The sequence below is a fragment of the Podarcis pityusensis genome (genome assembly GCF_964106645.2).
Source record: "Podarcis pityusensis genome assembly, chromosome: 16".
NCBI lineage: Eukaryota > Metazoa > Chordata > Lepidosauria > Squamata > Lacertidae > Podarcis > Podarcis pityusensis.
This window is the reverse complement of record NC_138041.1, coordinates 21,454,425-21,481,477: the sequence shown is the minus strand read 5'-3', so window position 1 is coordinate 21,481,477 and position 27,053 is coordinate 21,454,425. Positions and strand designations below refer to the sequence as shown.

Sequence of the window (27,053 nt, the reverse complement as noted above, 5' to 3'; positions counted from 1 at the left end):
CATGTAGAGGCCAAAATGTGCAGTTCAGCGACTTGCCATGAGGGGCAGCTGCACAGAAACCCAAACCACCTCCTGCAAATCTAGCGATCCCTCCTGGGATCTAGTACTCTCGGGTATCTGCTGGCGATCCAACCAAATCCTGAGGCACCAAGGTATATTGCAACCCAGTTTTCCTGTCCACCCAACTCCTCTGCTCCCACCTGGGGGGTGACACAGAGCTCTGGGAGAGCAGGGTGGGTGAGGCAGCCGTGAGTTTTAATGAGCACACGCCCCCATGGATTTTTGGAGCGAAGCCGCGAAAATGTTGCATGGATTGTTCCATGTTGCCATGGCAAGCTCGCACTCCACGAGATCACCGTTATCCGAGGACAGCTGCTCCTTCAAGCAATCCAGTTCCTCCATGGTGATGTTGTTGCCACCGCACACAATGATGACTATGGATTCCAGCTCGTTTGGGAGTTTACCATCCTTTTGCAGCGTTTTGGTCAGCTCGCAGTAGACGGCTGCCAAGGACGCCCCGCACGCCGGCTCCACCAGCATCCTCTCCTCGTCTGCAGGCAAAAGGGTCGTTTAAGTTTTCTAGAAGTTGAATCATAGCATCCTAGAGCTGGAAGGGACCCTGAGGATCATACGGTCCAATCCTTTGTAATGCAGGAATATGCAGCTATCCAATACAGGGATCAAACCTGCAACATTGGCGTTATCACCACCATGCTCTAACCAACTGTGCTGTTTCTCCTTGCCATTAAGGCATGAGTAATCTGTGGTTTAAACCACAGAGCCTAGGACTTGTTGATCAGAAGGTCGGCAGTTCGAATCCCTGCGACGGGGTGAGCTCCCGTTGCTCGGTCCCTGCTCCTGCCAACCAAGCAGTTTGAAAGCACGTCAAAGTGCAAGTAGATAAATAGGTACCGCTCCGGCGGGAAGGTAAATGGCGTTTCCGTGCGCGGCTCTGGTTTGCCAGAAGCGGCTTAGTCATGCTGGCCACATGACCCGGAAGCTGTACGCTGGCTCCCTCGGCCAATAAAGCGAGATGAGCGCCGCAACCCCAGAGTCGGCTACGACTGGACCTAATGGCCAGGGGTCCCTTTACCTTTTAATCAGTAGAAAAAAAAGAAAGAAAAGGTAAAGGACCCCTGACAGTTAAGTCCAGTCGTGAACGATTCTGGGGTTGTGGCGCTCATCTTGCTTTACTGGCCAAGGGAGACATTTTGTCCCCAGACAGTTTTTCCAGGTCATGTGGCCAGCATGACTAAGCCACTTTTGGCGAAACCCGAGCAGCGCACGGAAACGCCATTTGCCTTCCTACCGGAGCAGTACCTAATTATCTACTTGCATTTTCAAACTGCTAGGTTGGCAGGAGCAGGGACCGAGCAATGGGAACTCACCCATGCGGGGATTCGAACCGCCCAACTTCCGATCGGCAAGCCCTAGGTTTAGACTACAGTGCCACCCACGTAATCAGTAGTAGAAGTAATTCATGCCATGCATTTGAAGTGCAATATACCACTTGATCCTCAAAAGAGGATTGAACAAATAAGAGGATTGGACAAATCAATGACTACTGGTATTGTACAGTTGGAAGGGACACAAAGGCTCATCTCGTGCAATCCCCTGCAATACAGTTCTGCACAAAGTCATAATAGCACTTGGAGCAGCAAGAGCCAGTGTGGCGCCTTGTAGAGTTTATTTGACTCCAGCACCCATCAGCCCCAGCCAGTATGGCCGATGGTCAGAGAAGATGGGAACTCTAGTTCACCATATAATTGCACTGACTATCCAGACATGGAGAACGAGTTCACAATTAGTGCATTAATACAGGATGGCTGTCTTGCGAATACATACCCAGAAACTTCCCGACGGCTGCCACTGCGTCAGAGTCGTCGACAACCTGTGATATGACGGGGTGCTCTTGCGCCAGCTTCAAAGCTTCCTCTGCCACAGTAGCTGCCCCAAGCGTGGTAGCAATGCTGGACCCAGAACAGGAAAAGGAAGATCAGTGGGCTGGATTTTGCTTGTTGGATTTGGCTCAGGCGAACAATGTGTAATGACAATGAGGCCATTTTATTTATCTGTTGCATTTATACCCCTCTATTCTTCCCCTCAAGGTGGTGCATGTGGTTTTCCCTTTCCTCCTTGAATCCCCATAACAACCCTGTGAGGTAGGTTAGGCTGGCAGCCAGTGACTGGTCTCAGCCACTGAGCTTCATGATCAAGTGGGGATTTGAATCCTGCTGTCTGACACTATAACCACTGCACTGTCTCCCAGTATTGTATTGTATTGTATTGTTTGTTTCTTCTGCCCTCCATCAGCCCTCACTTGCCTGGCTATCTGCCACCTCCTCCTTCGTCTCAGTGTTGCTGCTTATAGCACTCCACAAGGAGGAGGATGGGGACAAAACTAGGAGAAGGTTAGCTCTGCCTGTCATTGGCTCTGGCGCCCCCTACTGTTGGGCTCCCTGTCTTCCGCCCTACCAGACCCAATGGGTACCAGCCCACATCAGCTGTCACACTACCAGTAGTGGCTTCTGCCCTGAGGTAAGCGGTAGTCTTTTACCCTCCTAGTCCCCCACCAAATGTGCCGTGAGCTCACCTGGTAATTTCAGGCAGTGTCACCAGCTTCTTTTCTTCCAAGGAAGCATTCAGACTGTGGGCTCCGCGGGTCTCCATGGCGATGATGGGTACCTTGTCCCAGCCCACCTCGCGGAGGCCCTGGATCACCCCACAGAGCATGCCGCCCCCTCCAACAGAGAGAATTATTGCTCCAGGTGTGGACTCCATCTGCTCCTTCATCTCTGTGACCATGGTCTTGTGCCCTTCCCTGCAAAGCAGAGGGGACCCAGAACATCAAAACCAAATGTCAGGGGTGGGAAAGAGAGAGTTGGGGGTGGGGGCACTGAGAGAAGAGCGCATTCAAAACTTCTCATCATTTTTATTTGTGGGGAGGGGGAGAAATCTGGTCTGGTTTTTTCCTTTGCAGAAGTCCATTTTGGCAGGAAATCCCTGACATATTCCCTGCTTCCTGCATACCAGGCCCCAGCTGAAATTCCGGGGCATTGTGGGGGAAAATAAAATGGCCACCAGGTGGCCAAAATGGCCGCACTTCAGTTCAGGTATTGCTTCAAAATGGCTAATCTGGTACTGTTTCGAACTGAACTGAATTTCTCCACCGAAGGAGAAATTACATCACATACCAGATGAGAGGGTCATCAAACGGAGGCACGTAGGTCGAGTTAGAGCTTCCCTTTGCCATTTCCTTGGCTATGTTTTGGCATTCCTCCAGTGTCTAGAGGAAAGGAAGTTTGTTATTAGGCAAGGATTCTAAGAAATATTTATTTGATGATGGTGGTGATTTTTAAAGGCTTCCAACTTTTGTTCTTCTGTGATAAGCCAGGGAAAGGGTTAAGGCTGATCTTCCTTCCAAACTTACCTGTTGCATGCATACCGTGGCTCCCTCATCTTCCATGCGCTCCATAGTTATAGCTGGTGTGGATTGGGGCACAAAGATGATAGCCGGGATCCCCAACTGTTTTGCAGAGTAGGCAGCGGCAAGACCGGCATTTCCCGCTGGAAGAAAGCCCATTTGACACCACTATGATGCTAGAACTTATGATGGTTGCCTTCCCTCCCAGGCCAAACCCAAGGCATACAAGACTTCTGGATATAATCTAGGGTGTCCTGCCTAAAGTCATCTAGTTTGTGGGAGAGGTGAAATCTGAACTGGGGACTTTCTGATTTGCAGCTCAGCCTCTAAGCCACCATACTGTTGTTCTTGCTGTTAATTAAATTTGTATATTGCCCTATGCCCACATGTCTCAGGGCAGTTCACAATATAAAATCACAATCTAAAAATACAAAATACATAATAAAAATAAGAAAAAACCCAATGATTCCCTGCACTACTTCAATTTCTCTCATTTTTCCAAACTTAAATTCAGCTGTCTCTATTTCCATGTTGGCTTGTGGAAACATTTTTCCAAATCCTAGCAAAAATCACCAGCATTTTGGTGTAATTCACCCCCCCCCCAATGTACACATAAGAACATGAGACAAGCCTGCTGAATCAGGCTAGTAGTCCTTCCAGCCCAGCATCCTGTTCTCACAGTGGCCAACCAGATGCCCCAAAGGGAAACTTCCACAAGCAGGATCCTCCCCACCCCTGGAACCCTGACAGTGTCCACAGAAAACCACATTACCTGAGGCACAGACAAACTGCTGGCAGCGTTTTTCGGCCCACTGTGAAAGCAGAAGAATAGGAATGTGTGAACAGAAGTCATCTTAACCCCACAGCAAAAAAAACCCCCACCACCCATGGTTCTTTCCAGGCAGGTCTGGACCAGATTCTGTCCTCTTGACCTCATAACGAAACCTTTGCAGAATGCCCAAAGAATAGCTCTTACTGTAAGGAAGTTTTTTTCATATGTTTGGTTGGAATCTGCTTTCATGTAACTTGAAGCTGTTGAGGTTTGAGCCCTACCTTCCAGAGCAGGAGAGAGCAATCTTGCTCCATCTTCCATGTGACAGCCCTTTTAGTTATTTGAAGATGATTATCATATCTCCTCTTTTCTAGGCTAAACATACATAGCTCCTTCAACCATTCCTCATAAGGCTCCTAGACCTTTGATCATCCTAGTCACCCTCCTCTGCACACATTTCAGCTTGTCAACATCCTTCTTAAATTGTGGCGCCCAGAACTGGACACAGTATTCCAGGTGTGGTCTGACCAAGACAGACTAGAGTGGTACTATTGCTTCCCTTGATCTGGACACTATACTTCTGTTGAATACTTCGTGCCTGCTCACTGCCTGATTCAGTTCTTCCCAGAAGGAGCCTTTCCCCCAAACAAAGATGGCACCTGCCAGACTGAGGAGCAGCTTGCTTCAAGCTCGTTCCCTAAACTGATTAAACAATATCCATTATGTGCAATATCACTTCCCACCAGAAAGGTCCCATCATATGAACACCGCAAGCTGCCTTAACCTGAGCTACAGCCTATCCTAGGGCAGTAGAGAAAACCAGCAGCAACCTTCACCATTCTTTCTTGTCTTAAATGGGAATGTACCTTATAGTGAGCCGACAAGAGGCTCAGTGTTCCCTACACTGACTGGCAGCAGCTCTCTGGGGTTTTAGGCAGGGGTTGCCGCCAGCCCCACCTGGACAGGCTGGGGATTGAACCTGGGACCTTCTGCACTCAAGGCAGCTGCTCTGCCACTGAGCTATGAGCCTTCCCCATATAGCTTTCTCCGTTCTTACCGATTTGCAGAAGTTCCCTATGCCTCGTATCTTAAAGGAGCAAGTGGGTTGGGTATTTTCGAGCTTCAGGTAGACCTTGGTACCAGCCAATTTGGAGAGGTGGGGGCTGATCCGCAGCGGAGTGACCACATGGAAGGGCTTGGAGGAGGCCATTGTGGAAAGCTGAGGGTAGAATGGGGATTAGGTACAGAATAAGCACAGTGGAAGAATAAGGGGGGAAAGACTGTTTTGCTTCCTCAAAACTTTGTTTTGACTCTTTTTTCATGGCTATGTAGTTGAAGTCCATTGATACAATCACAAACAGCCAAGGCTGCGAGTGCTGAGATCTTAGAATCTCAAGTCTCATTCTATTTAAATCAATCAGGTTTCTAGTCCTCATGCTACATATACATTCTCAAAAGTGCAGGCAGTCATGGTTGCTGATGCAGTAAGCTGTCCTGCGACAGCAATAAGGCTTCACTGCTTAATTCCTTGTCCCTCTTTGTAATTGGCTGCTAGTGTGTAAATTTAGAAACTGAAGTTTCATTATTTTTTTTAAAAAAGAAAACAAGCAGGTTCCTGGGCCTCATGGCTAAAAACATATGTTTGAAAATGTGAGTACAGTAATCCTTTATTAACGTTAATAAAGTTTCTTTATTTTATTGCATTAAAAACCAGACTCTCCCTGCAAGCGAATTTTCTGTCTTTACCTGAACCTCAATTATCCAACTCTCCCAGGGATCCAAATTTGCAGTGCAAGCGGCCTATACCTTGCTTATCTGACGGCGAAAGGTGTGCATTACATCATGATGCACATTGTCTAGCAGACCTCCAGCCAGACGATGAGACGCACTTACTTGTCGAGGGTCTTAGAAGAGGCTTTGGAGCTTGGCTTGCAAAGTGGTTGGACGGCAGAGCCGGGTGCTTGTGATGGTGTTTTGGAGGAAGCTGCTGGTGGACTCAGAGGGGGGCTCTCCTCCTTCTCCTGGGGGTGGGCTGCCTGGGTGCTGTGCTTATCTTCACGACTCTGGTCTCATTGGGGGAACGTTGGTTTCTCTTGGCCCCACTTTATAAGCCGGTGGTCTTGGCTTGGTGCTGGCCACTTATGGGAGGCGTGGTGCACTCCCCATAACCACTGCCCTCGCCTCTGAGGTCATCTCCCTTCCTCTCCTCCAACCAGAGATCCGACCTAAGGGAAAGGAGCAGAATCAATGCTTAAAAGGATGTCAACCAGAGGGGAAATGGGGAATAGTGTGTGGGGGGGGGGGACATATTTCAGTCGCTCTGATGGAGCAAACGAGGGACAGTCAAGGCTAGCTGGTGGAGGAAGGAGGGGCTGGGGGGACAGTCTGGGGTGGCTTCTTCAGACAAAGGGCCCCTTCACTCAAATGGTCCAAAGCAGGCTCAAACCAGGTTGGCAGGCTGGGTCTGGAATGACGATGAGGCAGTGTTAGGAGTGAGCAGTGTCAAATTTACATATAAGCTAAACAAGCTATAGCTTAGGGCCCCACTCTCTTGGGGGCCTCAAAAAATTTTAAAGGAAAAAAAGCTGGATGTGTATTTCCAAAATATAAGATAAAAAACAAATAAAATAAAACCTACATACAGCAACAGTGTTGCATGTTGTATAGGCTCCTATGATGTAAGTCATGGGCCCTGCCTGCTATGCTGCTCCCTAAAATGTCACTGGTTTGCTCATTTCTATATATAGGGTGCCTACATTCTGCATGGACCGGTTGCATGGCAACATGTGCAAATGGCTTTAGATACCTATTAGGTCCATAAATTACCATACAGCATATATTCAACACAAAAAACAGCGGCAATTTGTTGTTGACAAAGGACAGCTGGACATATAAAGGGCCCCATTGCCTTTAGTAGTTTAGGACCTCATCAAACCTAAATCTGGCCCTGGGAGTGAGGGGCAGGGAAACACATTGACCCCAGCAGATAGCTGTGTACACACCTGGCGTTGAAAGCAAATTCCCTCACACCCAAAGAATCCTGGGAACTGTAGTTTGTGAAGGTAGGACTTTGCAGACAATGAAAGATTTGTTGCTTCATGATGCCTGTAAAATTCAGGGGGGTGGGGGTGGGGAGGCCATGCTGGCAGCATGCTATATTCAAAATAGGCTGTGGTAAATAATACTCCTATCTCCTCCATGGTAGAAAGCCTAGCATCTCCCATTTGAGAACTTTTGGCAGCTATGCCTGGGTTAATATCCCCAAGGCACAGAGAAAGAGTGAAACTGATTTTTGTGGGTTATCAGCCGGACTGTAAAAGTTCCGGGTTTTCTCTTGGCAATGGAAAAGTGGTCCTGAGCTGCAGTGCTGTGTTCTCAGAGCGAAATAACTGGTCCAGAATCCATGCGAATTCTGAAGTAGTTTTGCCTCTCATTGAGCCAGTCCCAGAACCACAGGCCCAGCCGTTGCCACAGCAACCAACTGCAAAGACCTGTGAAACAGGAGACTCTTTCTGCCAAAGCTGAAGGGGAGGAACAGAGGGACAGGCAGTTACATAACTAAGACAATGGGTAGGCAAACTAAGGCCCGGGCGCTGGATCCGGCCCAATCACCTTCTAAATCCGGCCCACGGACAGTCCGGGAATCTGCATGTTTTTACATGAGCAGAATGTGTCCTTTTATTTAAAATGCATCTCTGGGTTATTTGTGGGGCCTGTCTGGTGTTTTTACATGAGTAGAATATGTGCTTTTATTTAAAATGCGTCTCTGGGTTATTTGTGGGGCATAGGAATTCGTTCATATATTTTTTTCCAAAATATAGTCTGGCCCACCACAAGGTCTGAGGGACAGTGGACCGGCCCCCTGCTGAAAAAGTTTGCTGACCCCTGACTAAGATGATCAGAAGGGGCTACCCAGGAAGTCCCACCTCTTAAGATATTCTGAAGAAGAATACTCTGTGGGGCAGGTTAAGTTTTGCAACGTAAATTATGAACCTCAGACTTTTGAGGAAATCCTGCAGCTGCCGCCACAACAGAAGGAGCTGTGGTTTGCTGCAGTGGAACAAGAAATGCAATCTCTAGCTGATCACAAGTTTTTCTCACTTGTTGATTTGCCTGAAGGGGAGAAATCTGAGGGGTACCTTTGGGTCCATAAAAGAAAAACCCTAGCATCTGGTGAAGTAAAGTTTAAAGCAAGGCTTTGTTGCAAAAGGATTCATGCAGAGAAGGGGTTTAGATTAAGTATGAGAATGCTTTTAACCCTTGCAGCATATTGTGACAGCATATTTAAATGCAGGGTTAAAAGAGGTGGCTTATATATATTTTTTAAAACCTCATGAATTGATCTCTTATTTCTTTCCACAATTCTACCTCCTATGTTAATTGTATTTATGTAGGCTTTCTCTTGCCTTTTTTAATTTGCCATGCTAATACTTTCCCTGGTTTTATTAGCTTGCTCAAATTGTTTATGTTTTAAATCTTTAATTGACCACTCTATTTCTTGATTTATTATCATTAAAAACTGTGCTTGCAATAATTTAATATCCTGTTTAACTATCTCTTTTCTACGGGAATTTATCAATTCCTTTTCTTTCCTTTTTATTGCTACCTTCTTTACCTTAATGTACAAATCTCTAAAGGTCCATACAGAGTCCATTCAGCTCACCAAATTATTTGTGGGTGAATAAAATGTAAATTGTGTATCCAGTGGGTGTTTTTCTCTCCATATATCAACTAAACTGAAATTTTCTGTCATCTGAAAAAAAGGCTTGGGTAGCTTCCCTTCTTTTGTATCACATCTTCTTTCTTATAGTCCTATCCCATTCCAGGGAAGCTACACCGTCCATATCTCCCATAAAAATGATCTTTTCACTCATATATTCAAATAGGATTTCTTCAAGCCTCTTATAAAAGTTGTTTTCCTCATTTGGTACAAACAAACAAATAAATTCAGGAGTTTGCCCAGCAGCTGGGGCAAGAGTTCCATTTCAAAGGAGCTACTATAAAGAGTTACCTGGGAGTTGAAGTACAGAGTAAGTGATGGGAGTTTTTCTACTAAGCCAGAAAAAGAAAATTATACAACTGTTTGAATGTTTTGGTATGAAGAATTGTAAAGGCGTTCAAACTCCTATGGTGACATACTTTCAAAAAACAGAGAGTAATGTGGAGCTTGAACACAAGGAGCTATGCCACTCTGCCATTGGCAGTTTGTTGTACAGTTCACAATAGGTCCAGACCAGATGTAAGCAACACTGTGGGTGTTCTTAGCAGGTTAGTTTCAAAGCCAACCACAGCAGAGTGCGCTATTTAAAAGCAACACAGGACTACTGTTTAAAACAGTCATCCTCTGGGACAGAGGAGCTAACGTGTTACTGTGACTCAGACTTTGGAAATGATGTACAGACAAGAAGGTCTACTACTGGAATAGTAGTAGAATTTGGATGGTCTTTGGTGGTTTGGAAATCCTGGAAACGGGGGTTGGTTTCTGTGTCTAAATCCGAAGCAGAATATGCTGCTCTGTCTGAATTGAGCAACGAGCGTCCCTATTTCATGCAGGTTCTTACTGATATGAATGTAGAATCCAAGCTACCTGTGACAGTTTATGGAGGACAATCGGGCCTGCATTTCCATGGCAGGACCTTAACAATTCAAGTCTAGGACAAAACATGTAGGTATCAAATATAGACATGTTAGGGACAATGTAGAACAAGGATTAACGAAACTTGTATATTGTGAGTCAAGCCAGAACATTGCTGATGTAATGAGAAAACCCAATAGCTTCAAAAGACACAAAGAAATAGTTGAAAAGTTGGGATTAGTGAAGCATACTGTATAAACACTTCACACATGCTCTGATGCATGTTTTTTCTTAGAATTAAGAAGGGGTGTTGAGGTTCCTTTAATTGCTGTTAAGGAAAATCTGGTGCATGTGCCTCCCTTATCTTGTACCTGCAGGTCTTGTGATTAGTGTTTGAAGGTGACTGCGACCTGGCAACCAGCCAAGTAGGTCACTGTGACCTGGCAACTGGCCAAGGGTGTGGTCATTTTTGGATATATTAAGAGGGGGCTGCACATTGCCTCTCTGCTTCGCTGCAAGGAAGCTCTGCCAGATTGATGCTGGACTCTGTGCTGTTTGTATGCTGTGAGTTGTACTTGCTTTGCATTTGAAGCCTGCACCTTCTACAAGGGATCTAATGGAAGCCTGTATATAGTGAAACTGCCTTAATGCTTTGGACCTGTCAGTAAAGGACTGAGCTGACTGAAGAGTTGGGAGTCTAACTAAATTTCTTCTGGTGCAAAACTGCACTGCCACGAACCTACACGCTTGGGGAGCTGTACACATTTGGCACATGCCATACGCCAATAGGTTTCTTGTGGACATCTGGCTGGCTAGTGTGAGAACAGGATGCTGGACTAGATGGGCCACAAGCCTGATCCAGCAGGACTTTTCTTACATTCTTAAGTCCCATGCTGGGAGGTGGGGCCAGGGAACAGTGTACAAACACAAGGTGGGATCTGAAACAAAATCTTGTATTGTATCCCTCCTCCCTTTCCCAGTGAATCAGCTCATTGAGCATAGTACACTAAGCCCAAGACGTTCTAGCTGCTGGAATTTCAGCAGGTGTCAGCCAGACATATGCATATTTTGCACCTCCTTGAGGTCTGGGAACTTAAAACAAACAGCACAGATTCTCAGAAAGCCGGATTTTCATAGAGTTTCCATAATCTATGCACAGTCCTGGAGAAATCATCAAACAGCCAGCTGACTGTTTCCAAGGCTTGGGTCACTTAATGAATTGGTGGGGCTTCTCCTTTGTGGTATTCGGTGGGGGTGGTCCCAAGTTTAGGAAACTCGTTGCTAAAGTCCAAGAGGCTTTCTTTAGGTTGAAGTTTGAATTACCTGGGAGGGGGGCAGTGTTCCCTTGGAGGTCTGAACCGACAGTACAATCACCCAGAGGCTGTTCTTAGTGCATCTAGGAGAATAAGGCAGGAGCCCCTAGAGACTCCCAGTGTCTCTGGGCTTCAGGTGTCTGTTACTGCAAAGTAGATTCCAGAATCCCCTTGCTTCTGGTTGGCTGGAGGGGAAAGGTCAAACTCCAGGGATTGTGACATCCACTGATACCAAGGCAACAGAGCCAGGCACACACAGGGGAGCCTGATAAGCAACCTAGGGAGTCCCTTGACCCCTCTAAACCAGCTTTCATAGGAATATTGGAAGCTGTCCTATACTGAATCAGACCATTGGTCCATTTTGCTCAGTATTGTCTACACTGATTGGCAGCAGCTCTCCAGGGATTCAAGCAGGGAACATTCCCAATCCTACTGGGAGATGGCACTAGGGATTAAACTTGGGACCTTCTGCATGCAGAGCAGATATACCCCTGAGCTATGGCCCTTTTGCCAACCTAGATCATCGATCATAGAATCATAGAGTTGGAAGGGACCACGAGGATCATCAACTCCAACCCACTGTAATGCAGGAATCTTTTTGCCCAGTGTGGGTCACAAACTGATGGTCCCTGAGGTTAAGAGTCATGCTCTACCAACTGAGCTATCCCTTGGGTCTGGGGCACTCCAGATCGTTTATTTATTTTACCACATTTATTTCATAAAAATTGTCTGCCGCTTGAGTGTAAAAGCAAACATACACGGCCTCAAAGTTCAGTGACTGGCCAGAATGGGCAGCTGCACAGAAACCCAAAGCCCTCCCACCTTCCCCTGGCAATCCCACCAGCCCTGGGATCTAGCACTCTCAGATATTTGCGTGTGATCCAACCAAATCCTGAGGCACCAGGGCCTACACAACCCAGTTTTCCCATCCGCCCACTCCTCTGCTCCCACCTGGGGGTGACACAAAGCTCAGGGAGAGGAGGGTGGGTGAAGCAGCCGTGAGTTTTAATGACCACATGCCCCCAAGGATTTTTGGAGCGAAGCTGTGAATGTCCCCGAGTTGCTTGCATGGTTCCATTTTGCCAGGGCAACCTTGCACTCCACATATTCTTTCATTCTATGGTTCATGCACAGGTCATCCTTGAGGCGATCCAGTTCCTCCAGGGTGATGTTGTTGCCACCGCACACAATGATGACCATGGACTCCAGATTGCGGGGGAGTTTGCACTCCTTTTGCAGCGTTTTGATCAGCCCGCTGTAGATGACTGCCAAGGTCGCCCCGCACGCTGGCTCCACCAGGATCTTCTCCGCGTCTGCAGGCAAAAAGGGTCATTTAAGTTCCCTGGATGTTGAATCATAGCATCCTAGAGCTGGAAGGGACCCTGAGGATCTTCTGGTCCAACCCCCTGTAATGCAAGAATATGCAGCTGTCCCTTACGGGAATCGAACCTGCAACCTTGGCATTATCAGCACCATGCTCTAAGCAACTGAGCTATTTCTCCTTCTCACCATTAGGGCACAAATAATCAGTAGTAGAAATAATTCACACCATGTGTTTGAAGTGCAATATACCACTTGATCCTCAAAAGAGGATTGGACAAATAAGAGGACTGAACAAATCAATGACTACTTGCCACAATGACTATTCTCTGCCTCCTCGGTCAGAGGAAGCAATGCTTCTGAATACCAGTTGCTGGGAGCCACAGAAGAGGAGACTGCTCTTGGGCTTGGGATCAGCTTGCTGGTTTCCCATTGGAGCATCTGGTTGGCCACTGTGAGAACAGGATGCTGGACTAGATGGGCCTTTGGCCTGATCCAGCAGCCTCTTCTTAGATTTCTATGTTCCATTTAAACAGTCATGACTTGGGATAGCTCCATTGATAGAGTATGAGACTCTTAATCTCAGGGTCATGGGTTTGAACCCCATGCTTGATTCCTGCATTGATTGGGGTGGGACTAGATGATCCTCGCAATCCCTTCCAACTCTACAATTCTCTGATTCCCCCAAAGAATCCTGGGAGCTGTAGTTGGTTGAGGGTGATGAAGGTTGTTAGGAGGCCCTTTTCCCCTCCCAGTTCCTAGAGTGGTTTAACAAACAACCTTTCTTTCAAGGGAATTCTGGGAATTGTAGTTCTGTGAGGTACCCCACCAACATTCCAGGCCCACTGAGCATGTTCAGTCCTAAGTGGGCAGTTTTTTGGAGTTACTCCTAATCTCCCCCTGCCCCGCACATTAAAGAATGTTGTATTTCTGAGAACCTAGGGATTCGTCTAAACCTGCTGGTGCCTCCCCACTTGTGAATGGATAATTCCGGATACATATGGATTTGATTCAATTTAATTATTTGCATTCCGCTTCTCCCAACACCCGGGTTAATCTTGCAGCAGCATTAAACCTTAGCAAACATGTCAACAAATGCCATCATATCAAAAACACTGTTGTATAAGGCAGAACAGACAAATTCAGCAGACAATTCATATAGATCACAGACTCAACTGCACTGACTATCCAGACTTGGAGAACAAGTTCGCTGTGCATTAATACAGGATGAATGTCCTGCGAATACATACCCAAAAACCTTGGAATGCCTGCCACTGCCTCCGGGTCAGTAACGACCTGTGATATGACGCAGTGTTCCTGAGCCAGCTTCAAAGCTTCCTCTGCCACAGTAGCTGCCCCAAGCGTGGTAGCAATGCTGGACCCAGAACAGGAAAAGGAAGATCAGTGGGCTGGATTTTGTTGGTTGGATTTGGCTCAGGTGAACAATGTGTAATGACAATGAGGCTATATTATTTTTATTTATCTATCATCATCATCATCATCATCATCATCATCACCATCATCATCATCATCACCTATTATCACTGAATCCCCCAAACAATCCTGTGAGGCATGTTAGGCTGACAGCCAGCGACTGGCCTCACCCAGTGTGCTTCCAGGTCAAGTGGGGATTTGAACTCTGCTGCCCCAGGTCCAAGTCTGACACTCTAGCCACTGCACTAGCTCCCAGTATTACATTGGTCATTTGCTCTGGCCTCAGTCAGCCCTCGCTTGCTTGCTTTAACCAACCCAGGGAGTATCAGCCTCCTCCTCCGTCTCAGCGTTGCTGCTTATAGAACTCCACAGGGAAGAGGATGGGGACAAAACTAGGAGAAGGTTGGCTCTGCCTGTCATTGGCTCTGGCGCCCCCTACTGTTGGGCTCCCTGTCTTCCGCCCTACCAGACCCAATGGGCACCAGCCCACATCAGCTGTCACACTACCAGTAGTGGCTCCTGCCCTGAGGTAAGGGGTAGTCTTTTACCCTCCTAAAAGGTAAAGGGACCCCTGACCTTTAGGTCCAGTCACGGACAACTCTGGGGTTGTGATGCTCATCTCGCTTTAATGGCCGAGGGAGCCGGCATACAGCTTCCAGGTCATGTGGCCAGCATGACTAAGCCACTTCTGGCGAACCAGAGCAGCGCATGGAAATGCCATTTACCTTCCTGCCAGAGTGTTACCTATTTATCTACTTGCACTGCTAGGTTGGCAGGAGCAGGGACCTAGCAAAGGGAGCTCACCCAGCTGTGGGGATTCGAACCGCCAACCTTCTGATCGGCAAGCCCTAGGCTCTGTGGTTTAACCCACAGTGCCACCAAATGTGCCATGTGCTCACCTGGTAATTTTGGGAAGTGTCACCAGCTCCCCCTGTTTCAAGGCAGCATGGAAGCTGTGAGCTCCCCAGGTCTCCATGGCGATGATGGGTACGTCGTCCCAGCCCGCCTCGCGGAGGCCCTGGATCACCCCACAGAGCATGCCGCCCCCTCCGACAGAGAGAACTATCACTCCAGGTTTGGACTCCATCTGCTCCTTCATCTCTGCGACCATGGTCTTGTGCCCTTCACTGCAAAGCAGAGGGGACCCAGAATATCAAAACCAAATGTCAGGGGTGGGAAAGAGAGAGTTGGGGGGTGAGGGCGCTGAGAGGGCGCTATCTCCTCTCACCCCCTTCTTAATATTCCTCTTATTTACAAAAGATGTGTGTCTCTTATTTAAAAGATTATTATTATTTTAGTTTATTACCTGCCCTTCACCCTAAGGTCTCTGGGCAGGTTACAACAATATAAAGCACATTAAAAACAATGTTTAAATCTTTGAATTACAACAACAAAAATCTAAGGTGGGTCCTGAAAATATACCGTATTGGTCTGAATATAAGCCTCACTTTCCCCCCAAATTCCAACCCCAAAAAGTGTGGTTTATATTTGCGACCTTACGGTATGCAGCCAGGAGCAGGAGGAAGGGAGTGGCTTATATTCAGGTATTTTTCCTTCCCCCGCCTCCAATTTTAAAGGTGCAGCTTATATTCAGGCCAATACAGTACATATCAAGTGTCAAAGGTCAGGGTAAAGAATATAAGATGAGAAGAGCTTGCTGGATCAAGCCAATGGCCCATTTAGTCCAGCATCTTGTTCTCACAGCGCCAACCAAATGCCTGTGAAAAACCCACAAGCGGGACATGAGCTCAACAGCAACTCTTCCCTCCTGTGGTTTCCTGCATTAATGCCTCTGGCCGTAGAAGAAGAGTGCATAGTAGCCACTGATAGGCTCCTCCTCTGTGGATTTGCCTGATCCCTTTTTTATTTTCTACTGTTTCATATTGATATTTTATTGATAGTTCTGAAGTGAATTCGAATGAAAAAGAGAAGAAAATTAGGTCTTTTTTAAAAAAAATAAACACAAAAGAAAGCAGAGGAAAACAATAACAACGAAATGACAGTAAAATTGAATTAAGGTAACAAAACTATATAGTGTCCAGTGGTACCTTGGTTCTAGAACGTAATCCATTCTGGAAGTCCGTTCAAGTTCCGAAACGTTCAAAAACCAAAAACTGAAAGCAGAAGCCTCAATACGGAAAACTCAAAATGCAAGCCATGTTTCTTGTTTGACTTCCGAGGTGCATTCAAAAACCAAGGCATTTGCTTCTGGGTTTTCAGCTTTTGAGTTCTGAAACGTTCGACTATGGAGGTATTTGAAAACTGAGGTACCACTGTATATGTAAGTCTAATCCCCTTTTTAAGACATCTATGCTGGCAGCCATTGCTGCTTCCTGAGGGAGGGTGTTCCATAATTTAAGCACAGTGTGAACAAGTCTTTTTTTTCATCCATCCCGAATCTTCCAAAACAGATGTCCACTAGCTCTCACTCATATATCACATACCTGATGAGAGGGTCACCAAAGGGAGGCACAAAGGTCCAATCAGAGTTTTTCTTTACCATCTCCTGGGCTGTGTTCTTGCATTCGTCCAGCGTCTAGAGGAAAGGAAGTCATGTTATTAGACTAGGATTCTAAGAAATATTTGGTGTTGGGTTTGCTTAAGGCTTCCAACATTTTTTTCTCCTGTGATAACCTCCCAGACATACCTGCCCAAAGCACACCGTGGCTCCCTCGTCTTTCATGCGCTCCACAGTGAAAGCTGGCGTGGATTGGGGCACGTAGATGGTAGCCGGGATCTCCAACAGTTTGGCGCAGTAGGCAGTTGCGAGGCCGGCATTCCCCGCTGGAAGAAAGCCCATTTGACACCACATGATGCTAGACCTCATGAGGGTTGTCCCCATTCCTCAGCCACCCAAGGCGTACAACACCTTATGTGTGTTTGAGCAAAAAAACCAGAAATATAGAGACCCAGAGCAACTGCATTTATAATAATATGAAGTCGGTCATGTCCATTAAGTTCAATGGGTTTCCTTGGAGTATAACTAAAGGTAAAGGGACCCCTGACCATTAGGTCCAGTCGTGACTGTCCTGGGGTTGCAGCGCTCATCTCACTTTATTGGCCGAGGGAGCTGGCGTACAGCTTCCGGGTCATGTGGCCAGCATGACTAAGCTGCTTCTGGTGAACCAGAGCAGCGCACGGAAACGCCGTTTACCTTCCCGCCGGAGCGGTACCTATTTATCTACTTGCACTTTGACGTGCTTTCGAACTGCTAGGTTGGCAGGAGCAGGGACCGAGCAACAGGAGCTCACCCCGTTGCGGGGATTCGAACCACCGACCTTCTGATCAGTCAGTCCTAGGCTCAGTCGTTTAACCCATAGCGCCACCCACGTCCCATGGAGTATGACTACTTCTGGATATAATCTAGGGTGTCCTGCCTAAGGTCATCGAGTTTGTGGGAGAAGTGAAATCCGAACTGGGGACTTTCTGATTTGCAGCTCAGCCTCTAAGCCACCATACTGTTGTTGTTGTTAATTAATTTTTTATACTGCCCTATACCCAGAGGTCTCAGGGCAGTTCACAATATAAAATCATAATCTAAAAACACAAAATACATAATAAAAATAAGAACAACCCAATAATTCCCTGCACCACTTTTGCATTTAGACTGCCAGTAGTTTGGTCCCCAAGGCTGTTGTTGGCATCTGTATAGGCACAGTAGGGTTGGGCGAATTGGTCCCTTTCGGTTTCTCTCATTTTTCCAAACTTGGGTTCAGTTCTTTGCATTTCCATGTTGGCTTGTGGAAACATTTTTTGAAATCCTTGCAAAAATTCACCAGCCTTTTAGTGTGATTTCCCCCCCTAATGTACACATAAGACGAGCCTGCTGAATCAGGCTAGTAGCCCTTCCAGTCCAGCATCGTGTTCTCACAGTGGCCAATTAGATGCCTCAAAGGGAAACCCACAAGCAGGGCACAGGCAATTGAGCCCTCTTCCCACCTGAGGTTTCCAGTAACTGGAATTCAGGCACATTACTGCCTCTAACTGTGGAGCTAGAGTACAGCCATTGTGGCTTCATATTTTTTTTTGCAAAGCACTTTTGCCTAATGCATTTTTGCCTATGTTGTTTTCACTCTCTCACACACAGACATGCATTTTTATGCCCATTCCTTAAGAACTGCGTAGCAAAATTCAGAAAAGTGCAAATGCCAGAGGGCGGCTCTGGTTTTGTTCTCGTATTATTTTGGAAAGTGAAAGTGAATTTTGGAGATTCCCCTTTATATGCAAACTCAATTGCAGTTGTCCTCCATTCCTCGTCTCGTCTAGCCATTCTCCAACTTGGAGCTAGCTTGCAGAACCCTGACATTGTCTACAGAAAACTACATTACCTGAGGCGGAGACAAACTCCTTGCTGCCTTTTTCAGCCATCTGTGAAAGCAAAAGAAGATGAATGTGTGAACAGAAGTCATCTTAACCCCACAGCAAAAACAACCCCACCACCCACGGTTCTTTCCAGGCAGGTCTGGACCAGATTCTGCCCTCCTGACCTCATAATGAACCTTTACAGAATGCCCAAAGGACTCTGCTAGATCAGAGCAAAGGCCCATCTAGTCCAACATCCTGCTTCCAACACTGACAAGGTCCCTAAGTTCCCCCCAAGCATGCTATAAATCTGTTAGTTCTTCGTGAAGATCTCAGCTTTTAAAGCCCCCATTTAAGTCAGGCAGTTGATGGAGGGTGAATCATGCATGTTTAGTGCCCAATTTGATTCTTCCCAGAAGGAGCCTTTCCCCCAAACAAAGATGGCAGCTGCTTGAATATAATTGATGTTTTGAATGTTTAGAAATGAAATGAAAAGCAAGCAGCCTTAATGTTTTTAGATGCAGAGAAAGCATTTGATAATGTCTCCTGGGACTTTATGTTGGAATATATGAGCTATGGAGACATTTTTATAAAAGGAGGTAAGGCAATATATATAGAGCAGTCAGCAAAATTGATAGTAAATAATGTGTTAATGGGGAACTGCAAAATAAACAAAGGAACTAGACAAGGCTGCCCACTGCCACCTTTATCGTTTATATTAGTTTTAGAAGTTTTGGCGCAAGGAATAAGAGGTAACCAAGAAATTAAAGGAATAAGGGTGGGACAAAGACAATATAAATTAAAAACATTTGCAGAGGATGCGGTGATATCTGTAGAAGAACCAATAGAGATAATTCCAAAAGCACTAGAAGAGATTAACAATATAGAGAAGTAGCAGATCTTAAAATTAACAAAGATAAAATCGAACTCCTGGTAAAAACTATGAATGATGAGAGAAAGAACACAATACAAGATTTATCTGGCCTAAGGATTGGGGCGGGGATTAAATACCTAGGTGTATGGTTAAGAGCAAAAAATATAAATTTGTACAAAGATAATTATTTTAAAACTGGGAGGATATGAAAAGAAATTTTCAAATATGGGGTAGAACGAAACTTTCATTGTCAACCATAAAAGAGTGTCAACCATAAAAATGAATGTATTACCAAGGATGTTGTTTTTGTTTTAATCAATACTGGTGATCAGCAAGACAGATTGTTACAATAAATGTCAAAATATATATTTCTAAATATATCTTGCCAGGGGAAAAAACCGAGAATAAAATATAAAATACTGATAGATGTGAAAGAGAGAGGAGGTTTTTCCCTGCCAGGTATGAGATCATATTATGAAGCTTCCTGTCTGTGCTGGTTGAAGGAATGGTTGTCACTGAAGAATCCACATATTTTAGACTTGGGAGGTCATGATAATATATTTTGGCTGGCACATGTATTTGTGGTATGAAAAGGTGAAAGTATATAAAGGATTTACAAATCATATAATTAGGAAAAATTTGTGTAGAGTATGGGACAAATATAAAAATGTATTTGAGTCAAAAACACCACTTTGGCTTTCGCCACTGGAAGCCGTAGTGGTGAAGAAGGAGATGGTGGAAAATTGGGTAATTTATAGAAATTCGTTAAGAGAGGAAGGTGGAGAATTCAAATTAAAAGAAAGTAAGGAATGGTAACAACATGGATACAATATCATCATTTGAATGAAGTCTTCAAAAAAATATGAAATGAGCATTTGGGGGACAAGTATCTCAGTTAGAGAAAGAGACTGTAATGTTAAAGCGATGTCTCAAATGCATAAGATGTTATTGGAATGGGAGACAAAAGATGAACAAGTGAAATCTTAAATGATACATTGGGCAGTAGATATTGGTCATAACATAGAAATGGAGCGATTGTGGAATATAGATATAAAATTTACAGATATAAAATTTACAGCATGTTATGCTTTAAGAGAAAATTATATGAAAATGTTATACAGATGGTACTTAACACCTAGCAGATTGGCAAAAATGTATAAATCAAAATTGAATGTTAGAAATGTAAGGTGAAAGAAGGTACCTTTTCTCATATGTGGTGGTCATGCAGTAAGGTTAAAACTTACTGGGAAATGATATATAATGAAATGAAAAAGATGTTTAAGGTAACATTTGTAAAAAACAACAACCCAGAATCTTTTCTTTTAGGGATTATGGGATCAGAGTTACCTAAATAATATAGAAAATTATTTATGTATGCAACAACAGCTGCAAGAACAGTATTTGCCCAAAAATGGAAAGAAGTCCTGGCGAGAGAAGAATGGCTATAGAAATGAATGGACTATGCAGAAATGGCAAAACTTACAAGAAGAATAAGAAATCAAGACCACAAACTTTTTATTAAGGAATAGAAATGGTTTATCAAATTTTTTACAAACAAATTGTAAACAGATTAAGACATTAGAAGGATTACCGTAAAAAAACCCCTCGCAGTTTCTAAAGCATATATGAAAATAGATGAAGAAAAGAATAACTTAAGATAATTGGGATGTGCAGGTAAAGATGAAAATAAATTTATGGAACTGCAGGAAGAGGGGGAGGGAAGTTGGGGTTTGAAATGTTAAATTATTGCCGAAATGTTTATTTGCTCTAAATGAAAAATTAGAAATAAATTAAATAAATAAATAAAAAGACAGCACCAGCCAGACTGAGGAGGAGGCTTCAAGCTTGTGGCGGTGAGTTCCCTAAGCTGATTAAACAATATCTGTTATGTGCAATACCACTTCCCACCAGAAGGGTTCCCATCATAGGAACACAGAAAGCTGCCTTAACCTGAGCTACAGCCAATCCTAGGGCAATAGAGAAAATCAGTGATAACTTTTGCCATTCTTTTTCGTCTTATGTGGGAATGGACCATCTAGTAAGTCAGACAACTGGCTTGTTGTCTACACTGTCTACAGTGTTTTCTCTGCACTGACTGGCAGCAGCTCTCTAGGGTTTTAGGCAGGGGTTGCCGCCAGCCCCACCTAGATAGGCTGGGGATTGAACCTGGGACCTTCTGCACTCAAGGCAGCTGCTCTGCCACTGAGCTATGAGCCTTCCCCATATAGCCTTCTCCTTTCCTTACCGCTTTGCAGTAGTTCCCTATGCCTCGTATCTTAAAGGAGCCGGTGGGTTGGGAGTTTTCGAGCTTCAGGTAGACCTTGGTACCAGCCAATTTGGAGAGGTGGGGGCTGACCCGCAGCGGAGTGACCACGTGGAAGGGCTTGGAGGAGGCCATTGTGGAAAGCTGAGGGTAGAATGGGGATTAGGTACAGAATAAGCACAGTGGAAGAATAAGGAAAAAAATACTGTTTTACTTCCTCCAGACTTCATTTTGACACTTTTTTCATGGCTATGTAGTTGAAGTCCATTGATAACAGTCACAAATGGCCAAGGTTGTGAGTGCTGTGATCTTAGAATCTCAAGTCTCATTCTATTTAAATCAATCAAGTTTCTAGTCCTTATGCTAGAATTTTTTCTCGAAAGTGCAGGCAAGTCAAGCTTGCTGATGGGGTAAGGCTCCAGGGGTCAGCAAACCTTTTCAGCAGGGAGCCAGTCCACTGTCCCTCAGACCTTGCGGGGGCCCGGACTATATTTTGGAGGGGGAAAAAATGATACAAGAGCACCACGAGCCCTGGTGGCTGCTTACCTGTGTCTTGCAAGCAGCAGGGGTTGGCGGCGGCGGGGGGACGATGAGCGGCATGCGAAGGGGCTCTTAAAATGGTGGCCCTCGAGCACTGTTGCTGCTGGCACCAACAAAGCTCAGCTCCCTTCCTCCTCTAGGCAGGGCGGGGAGAAGCCAGGAGGAGGGAGGGAGGAGGCGCCGCCGGCACCGCCGTGTGAGGGAGAGGGAAAGAACACACACGCACTGACGATCCACGCGGCAATTCCTGGACCCTCCGTGGGCCAGATCCAGAAGGCAATTGGGCCTGATCCGTCCCACAGGCCTTAGTTTGCCTACCCATGGTGTAAGCTGTCCTGCAACTGCAATGAAGCTTCACTGCTTAACTCCTTGCCCCCTCTTTGTGATTGGCTCTTAGTGCTGCGAATTTAGAAACTGAAGTTTCATTGTTTTTTTTAAAAAAGAGAACAAGCAGGTTCCTGGGCCTTGTGGCTATATGTTTGAACATCTGAGTACAGTAATGCTGCTGCTTTATTTTATCACCTTATGAAAAATCTTTAATAAAATCTTTTTTTTTAAGGGCAGGAATGAGGAAGATTATGGCAAAAGGGACATTGTGCATATCATCAATTTGCATAATTTAGATACATCTCAGAATCCATCCAAAATTTTCATAGGGTTTTACTTTTAATTTAAAGAAAGTGTGTACAACCCTGCAGACGACAGCTGAACTCTCAGCCTGCTGCTAGTGAATTGCTTTTTCGCACCCTTCTCCCTACCCGTTCTGCTTACTTTCACCTTGGCAGTGCCCATCTCTCCTTCTGGGGTCCCTGCCAAGCTCATTTAGGGTAGTGGTAGTGGGGATACATATCACCTCCTACCCATATACTATATTAATGGGTGATGTGCCTGAAGCTTCCTGTCTTAACAGCTGGGTTTGCACACATGCATACCTCTTTAAAGAAAGCTGACATTGTACCCTTCACAGCTGTTCAGGCTTGGGGAGAGTGGGGAGCTGTGATCAGCCCCTTCCTTCCCTCCCTGCCAGACAGTGGATTTTGTTTGTCTTTCACATTTGAAAGGCTACAGACACATGCAGCTCTCTGGGTGCTCTGTGTGTGTCGGTTTTCCGGGTTGCAATTTGGCCACAGGATCCCGACCATGACGGAGAAGAATTCAAGGCAACTTCAGCACACGGCCCAGGGGTACTTCCGTTCTCATAGCTTGAAGTCATCGTTGGAAGTTCCCAGCTGCCTCCTGTAGTTCAGAAACGGACCTACATAGCCAGGCTGAGAAACATGTCTGGTTGAAATCCTGGGAAGTTATTCTAAGCTTGAGAAGACAGCCCTGGGCAGAGGGTGTTGCCTTATATCAGGTCAGAGGATTTGCTCCTCTTGACTCAGTAGTGTCCACTCTGACTGGCAGCATCAGGTGGTCTTTCCCATCACTTGACCCTTTTAACCAGAGATGATAAGAGACTGAACCTGGAACTAGGGACGGGCAAATCTGTTCCTCCTGGTTTCTCATTTTTCCAGTAATCAGTTCAGCTCTCCACACTTTGCATTTTTTTTAAAAGTCCTTTTTAAATTCATCAGCATTTTAGTGCTAATTTTCTCCTCATCTAAATATTTGTATACCATTTTACTTCATGTGCATATATCTTTTTCAGCAGAGAAATCTCCCCTAATCTAATGCATTTTGCATATTGTTCCTCTAATACGTGCATTAATAATAGTCACACTTTAGCATGTGCATTTGGAGACGCATCACAATATTCAGAGAAGTGACGAATTTCCATGGGTGGCTGCCTTTCGGCTGGCATATTGTTTCAAAAAGAATGAATTAGATACGTTTGCCTTTGGATGAATTGAATTTGTCCCCCTCCCATCCCTACATGGAACCTTTTTTAATTTATTGCATTTATACCCCAATTTTTTTCTCCAAGGAACTCAAGGGATGCAGTGTACATGGTGCTCCCTTTCCTCATCCCTTCCCCACAACAACCCTGTGAGGTAGATTTGGCTGAGAGGCAGGGACTGGCCCCAGATCACCCAGTGAGCTTCATGGCCAAGTCGGGATTTGAACCCTGGTCTCCAAGATCCTAGTCAGACACTCGAACCACTATGCCACACTGACTCTCCACTGGATAACCATCTTTCCCTAGCGCCCCATTGTGCTCCAAATCAACCCAAGGCAGTGCTTTAACATTCCTGTCTACAGCACTGCTAAGATCTCTGAGTATAGGGCAGTGTATAAACAAACAGACTCTCCCTGCAAGCAAATTTTCCATCTTTACCTGAACCTCAATTATCCAACTCTCCCAAGGATCCAAATTTGCAGTGCAAATGGCCTATACCTTGCTTATCTGAAGGCTAAAGGTGTGCATTACATCATGATGCACATTGTCTAGCAGACCTCCAGGCAGACAATGAGACGCACTTACTTGTCGAGGGTCTTAGAAGAGGCTTTGGAGCTTGGCTTGCAAAGTGGTCGGACGGCAGAGCTGGGTGCTTGCGATGGTGTTTTGGAGGAAGCCGCTGGTGGACTCAGAGGGGGGCTCTCCTCCTTCTCCTGGGGGTGGGCTGCCTGGGTGCTGTGCTTATCTTCACGACTCTAGTCTCATTGGGGGAATGTTGGTTTCTCTTGGCCCCACTTTATAAGCCGGTGGTCTTGGCTTGGTGCTGGCCACTTATGGGAGGCGTGGTGCACTCCCCATAACCACTGCCCTCGCCTCTGAGGTCATCTCCCTTCCTCTCCTCCAACCAGAGATCTGACCTAAGGGAAAGGAGCAGAATCAATGCTTAAAAGGATGTCAGCCAGAGGGGAAACGGGGAAGGGGTGTGTGTGATTTGTTGCAAAAGGGGGAAAGCCTATTTCAGTCACTCCAATACCAAAAGAAGAGGAGCAAATGAGAGACAGACAAGGCTAGCTGGTGGAGGAAGGAGGGGCTGGGGGGACAGTCTGGGGTGGCTGCTTCAGACAAAGGGCCCCTTCACTCAAATGGTCCAGAACTGGTTCAAACCAGGTTGGCAGGCTGGGTCTGGAATGACGATGAGGCAGCGTTAGGAGTGAGGCGCAGGGAAACACATTGACCCCAGCAGATAGCTGTGTACACACCAGGCGTTGCAAGCAAATTCCCTCACACCCAAAGAATCCTGGGCACTGAACAGTGGTACTTCAGGTTAAGTACTTAATTCGTTCCGGAGGTCCGTTCTTAACCTGAAACTGTTCTTAACCTGAAGCACCACTCTTTAGCTAATGGGGCCTCCTGCTGCTGCCGTGCCGCTGGAGCACGATTTCTGTTCTCATCCTGAAGCAAAGTTCTTAATCCGAGGTACTATTTCTGGGTTAGCGGAGTCTGTAACCTGAAGCGTCTGTAACCCGAGGTACCACTGTAGTTTGTAAAGGCTGCTGGCGATGGTAGCTCTATGAGGGGGTCAACTACAATTCCCAGGATTCGGGGGAGGGGGACGTTCCAGTCTCCTAAGAAGGGGCATTTTGTAGGATCAGCAGAATGAAGGACTGCAGCTTCTGCAGGGAGAGTGAACTATGAAAGGGAGCAAGAGAGAGAATTCACGAACACAGAAACACAGGCAGATGGCTTTTCCTGAGTTGGTCCATCCGGCTCAGTGCTGTCTACACTGACTGGCAGAGGCTTCAGGCAGGGAGTCTCAGTTCTACCTGGAGATGCCGGGGATGGGAGCTTCTACATGCAAAGCAGTTGCTCCACCACTAAGCTATGGCCCTTCCTTTGGAAGCTGCCTTATACGGAGCCAAGCCACTGATCCACCTAGTTCAGTATTGTCTACTCTGACCAGCAGGAGCTCCCCACGGTTTTAGACAGAAGATGCTGAGGATTGAACCTGGGACCCCCCTGCATGTAATGAAGATGCTTCCCCACTGAGCTGCAGCCTTTTCTCTGTGACTCCCCATCCCCATCCATAAACCAAGTGTGGTTTCTGTTCCAGTCCCCAGGGAGAATGGTCTCTTCGTTCACAGGGTATAGCATGACCCCCTCTCCCCAAAAGCCTCTTCTTCTGTTCATGCTCCATCCACTGACTGGCTGGGTCACCTGTTTTCCTTGGTTTTGGTGCTTCCCCTATGAAACAACACTTGGCTGTTATGAGATATCTCCAAGCAGTGAGATCTCCAAGCAGTGAGAGATTCCAGCTCATGCTCAGAGTTACGTTTGCTTAGAATGAAGGTCAGCAGAGACCGAGGTATATTTAGGAAATATGGTTCTAATTTCACTTATATACAACCTGAGCATAAGATGTTGTGGGGGGTGGGGTGGGGCAGGTGGCTCACAACATTAATACCCCAACAGATCTTGTGTCTATGTTCATTACAAGTTTGGATCCAGCACAGAGCGAGCAGGTCTTTGTCTCCAGCTTCCAGCCTGCTTCCAATTCCACTCTCTCACACTTCCACCAAGCAACTAGGTGCTGGAGATGAGGGAAAGAAGGCCCACCCATTTGTTCTATGGCCACGGAACAACTTCTCTAGTTCAGCTAACCATGGTGCTTAATTAGTCAGACATCGGATCAAATAACTGTAGAGTTGGAAGGGACTCCAGAGGCATCTAGTCCAACCCCCAATCACGGCAAAAGAATCCCCGAGAGATGGCCATACAACATCTGCTTAAAAGCTTCCAGTGAAAGAGGTTCCACCACCTTCTGAGGTCGCCCGCCCCACTGTCAAAGAGCTCTCAGTGTTGTGGGTTCGAGTCCCACGTTGAGCAAAATATTCCTGCATTGAGGGTTGTTGGACTAGATGACCCTTGTGGTCTCTCCTTCCAATTCTGCAAGTCTATGATTGTGCATCTCCTTGAGATCTGAAACCTTAAAACTAAAACGAAAAGCACAGATTCTCAGAAAACACTGGATTTTCATAGGGTTTCCATAATCCAGTGGAATCACATCTATGCACAGCCCTCATGGAACCATGGAACAGCCAGCTGCTGGGTGTTGGCAAGGCTGTAAACTTGGGGGTGCTTGTCGTGTTCGGTAGTGGTGGTTGTCCCAAATTTAGGACATTCATTTCTAAAGTCCAGGAGGCTTTCTTTAGGTTGATCAGCAAAGGCTGTAAACTTGAATTACCTGAGACGGGGCAGTGTCCCCTTGGAGGTCTAAACGGACTGTACGATCACCCACAGGTTGTTCTTAGTGCATCTAGGAGAATAAGGCAGGAGCCCCTAGAGACTCCCAGTGTCTCTGGGATTCAGGTGTCTGTTACTGCAAAGGAGATTCCAGAATCC

The 27,053-nt window shown here is 46.0% G+C and overlaps 1 protein-coding gene across 1 annotated transcript; it reads right to left on the bottom strand.

Annotated features, from left to right (window-relative positions):
• Positions 1-234: 234 nt before the first annotated feature.
• Positions 235-27,053, bottom strand: LOC308464808 (uncharacterized protein). The gene is made up of 17 exons (XM_080984397.1): positions 26,896-27,053; positions 24,240-24,571; positions 21,260-21,421; positions 18,167-18,206; positions 16,486-16,622; positions 16,283-16,374; positions 14,738-14,965; positions 13,655-13,779; positions 12,094-12,397; positions 11,095-11,167; positions 5,254-5,415; positions 4,197-4,236; positions 3,431-3,567; positions 3,195-3,286; positions 2,594-2,821; positions 1,846-1,970; positions 235-551 (listed from the first exon to the last, which is right to left on the bottom strand). Exons 3-17 carry the CDS (start codon positions 21,410-21,412, stop codon positions 256-258), a joined length of 2,232 nt encoding a protein of 743 aa, XP_080840523.1. The 5' UTR covers positions 21,413-21,421; positions 24,240-24,571; positions 26,896-27,053; the 3' UTR covers positions 235-255.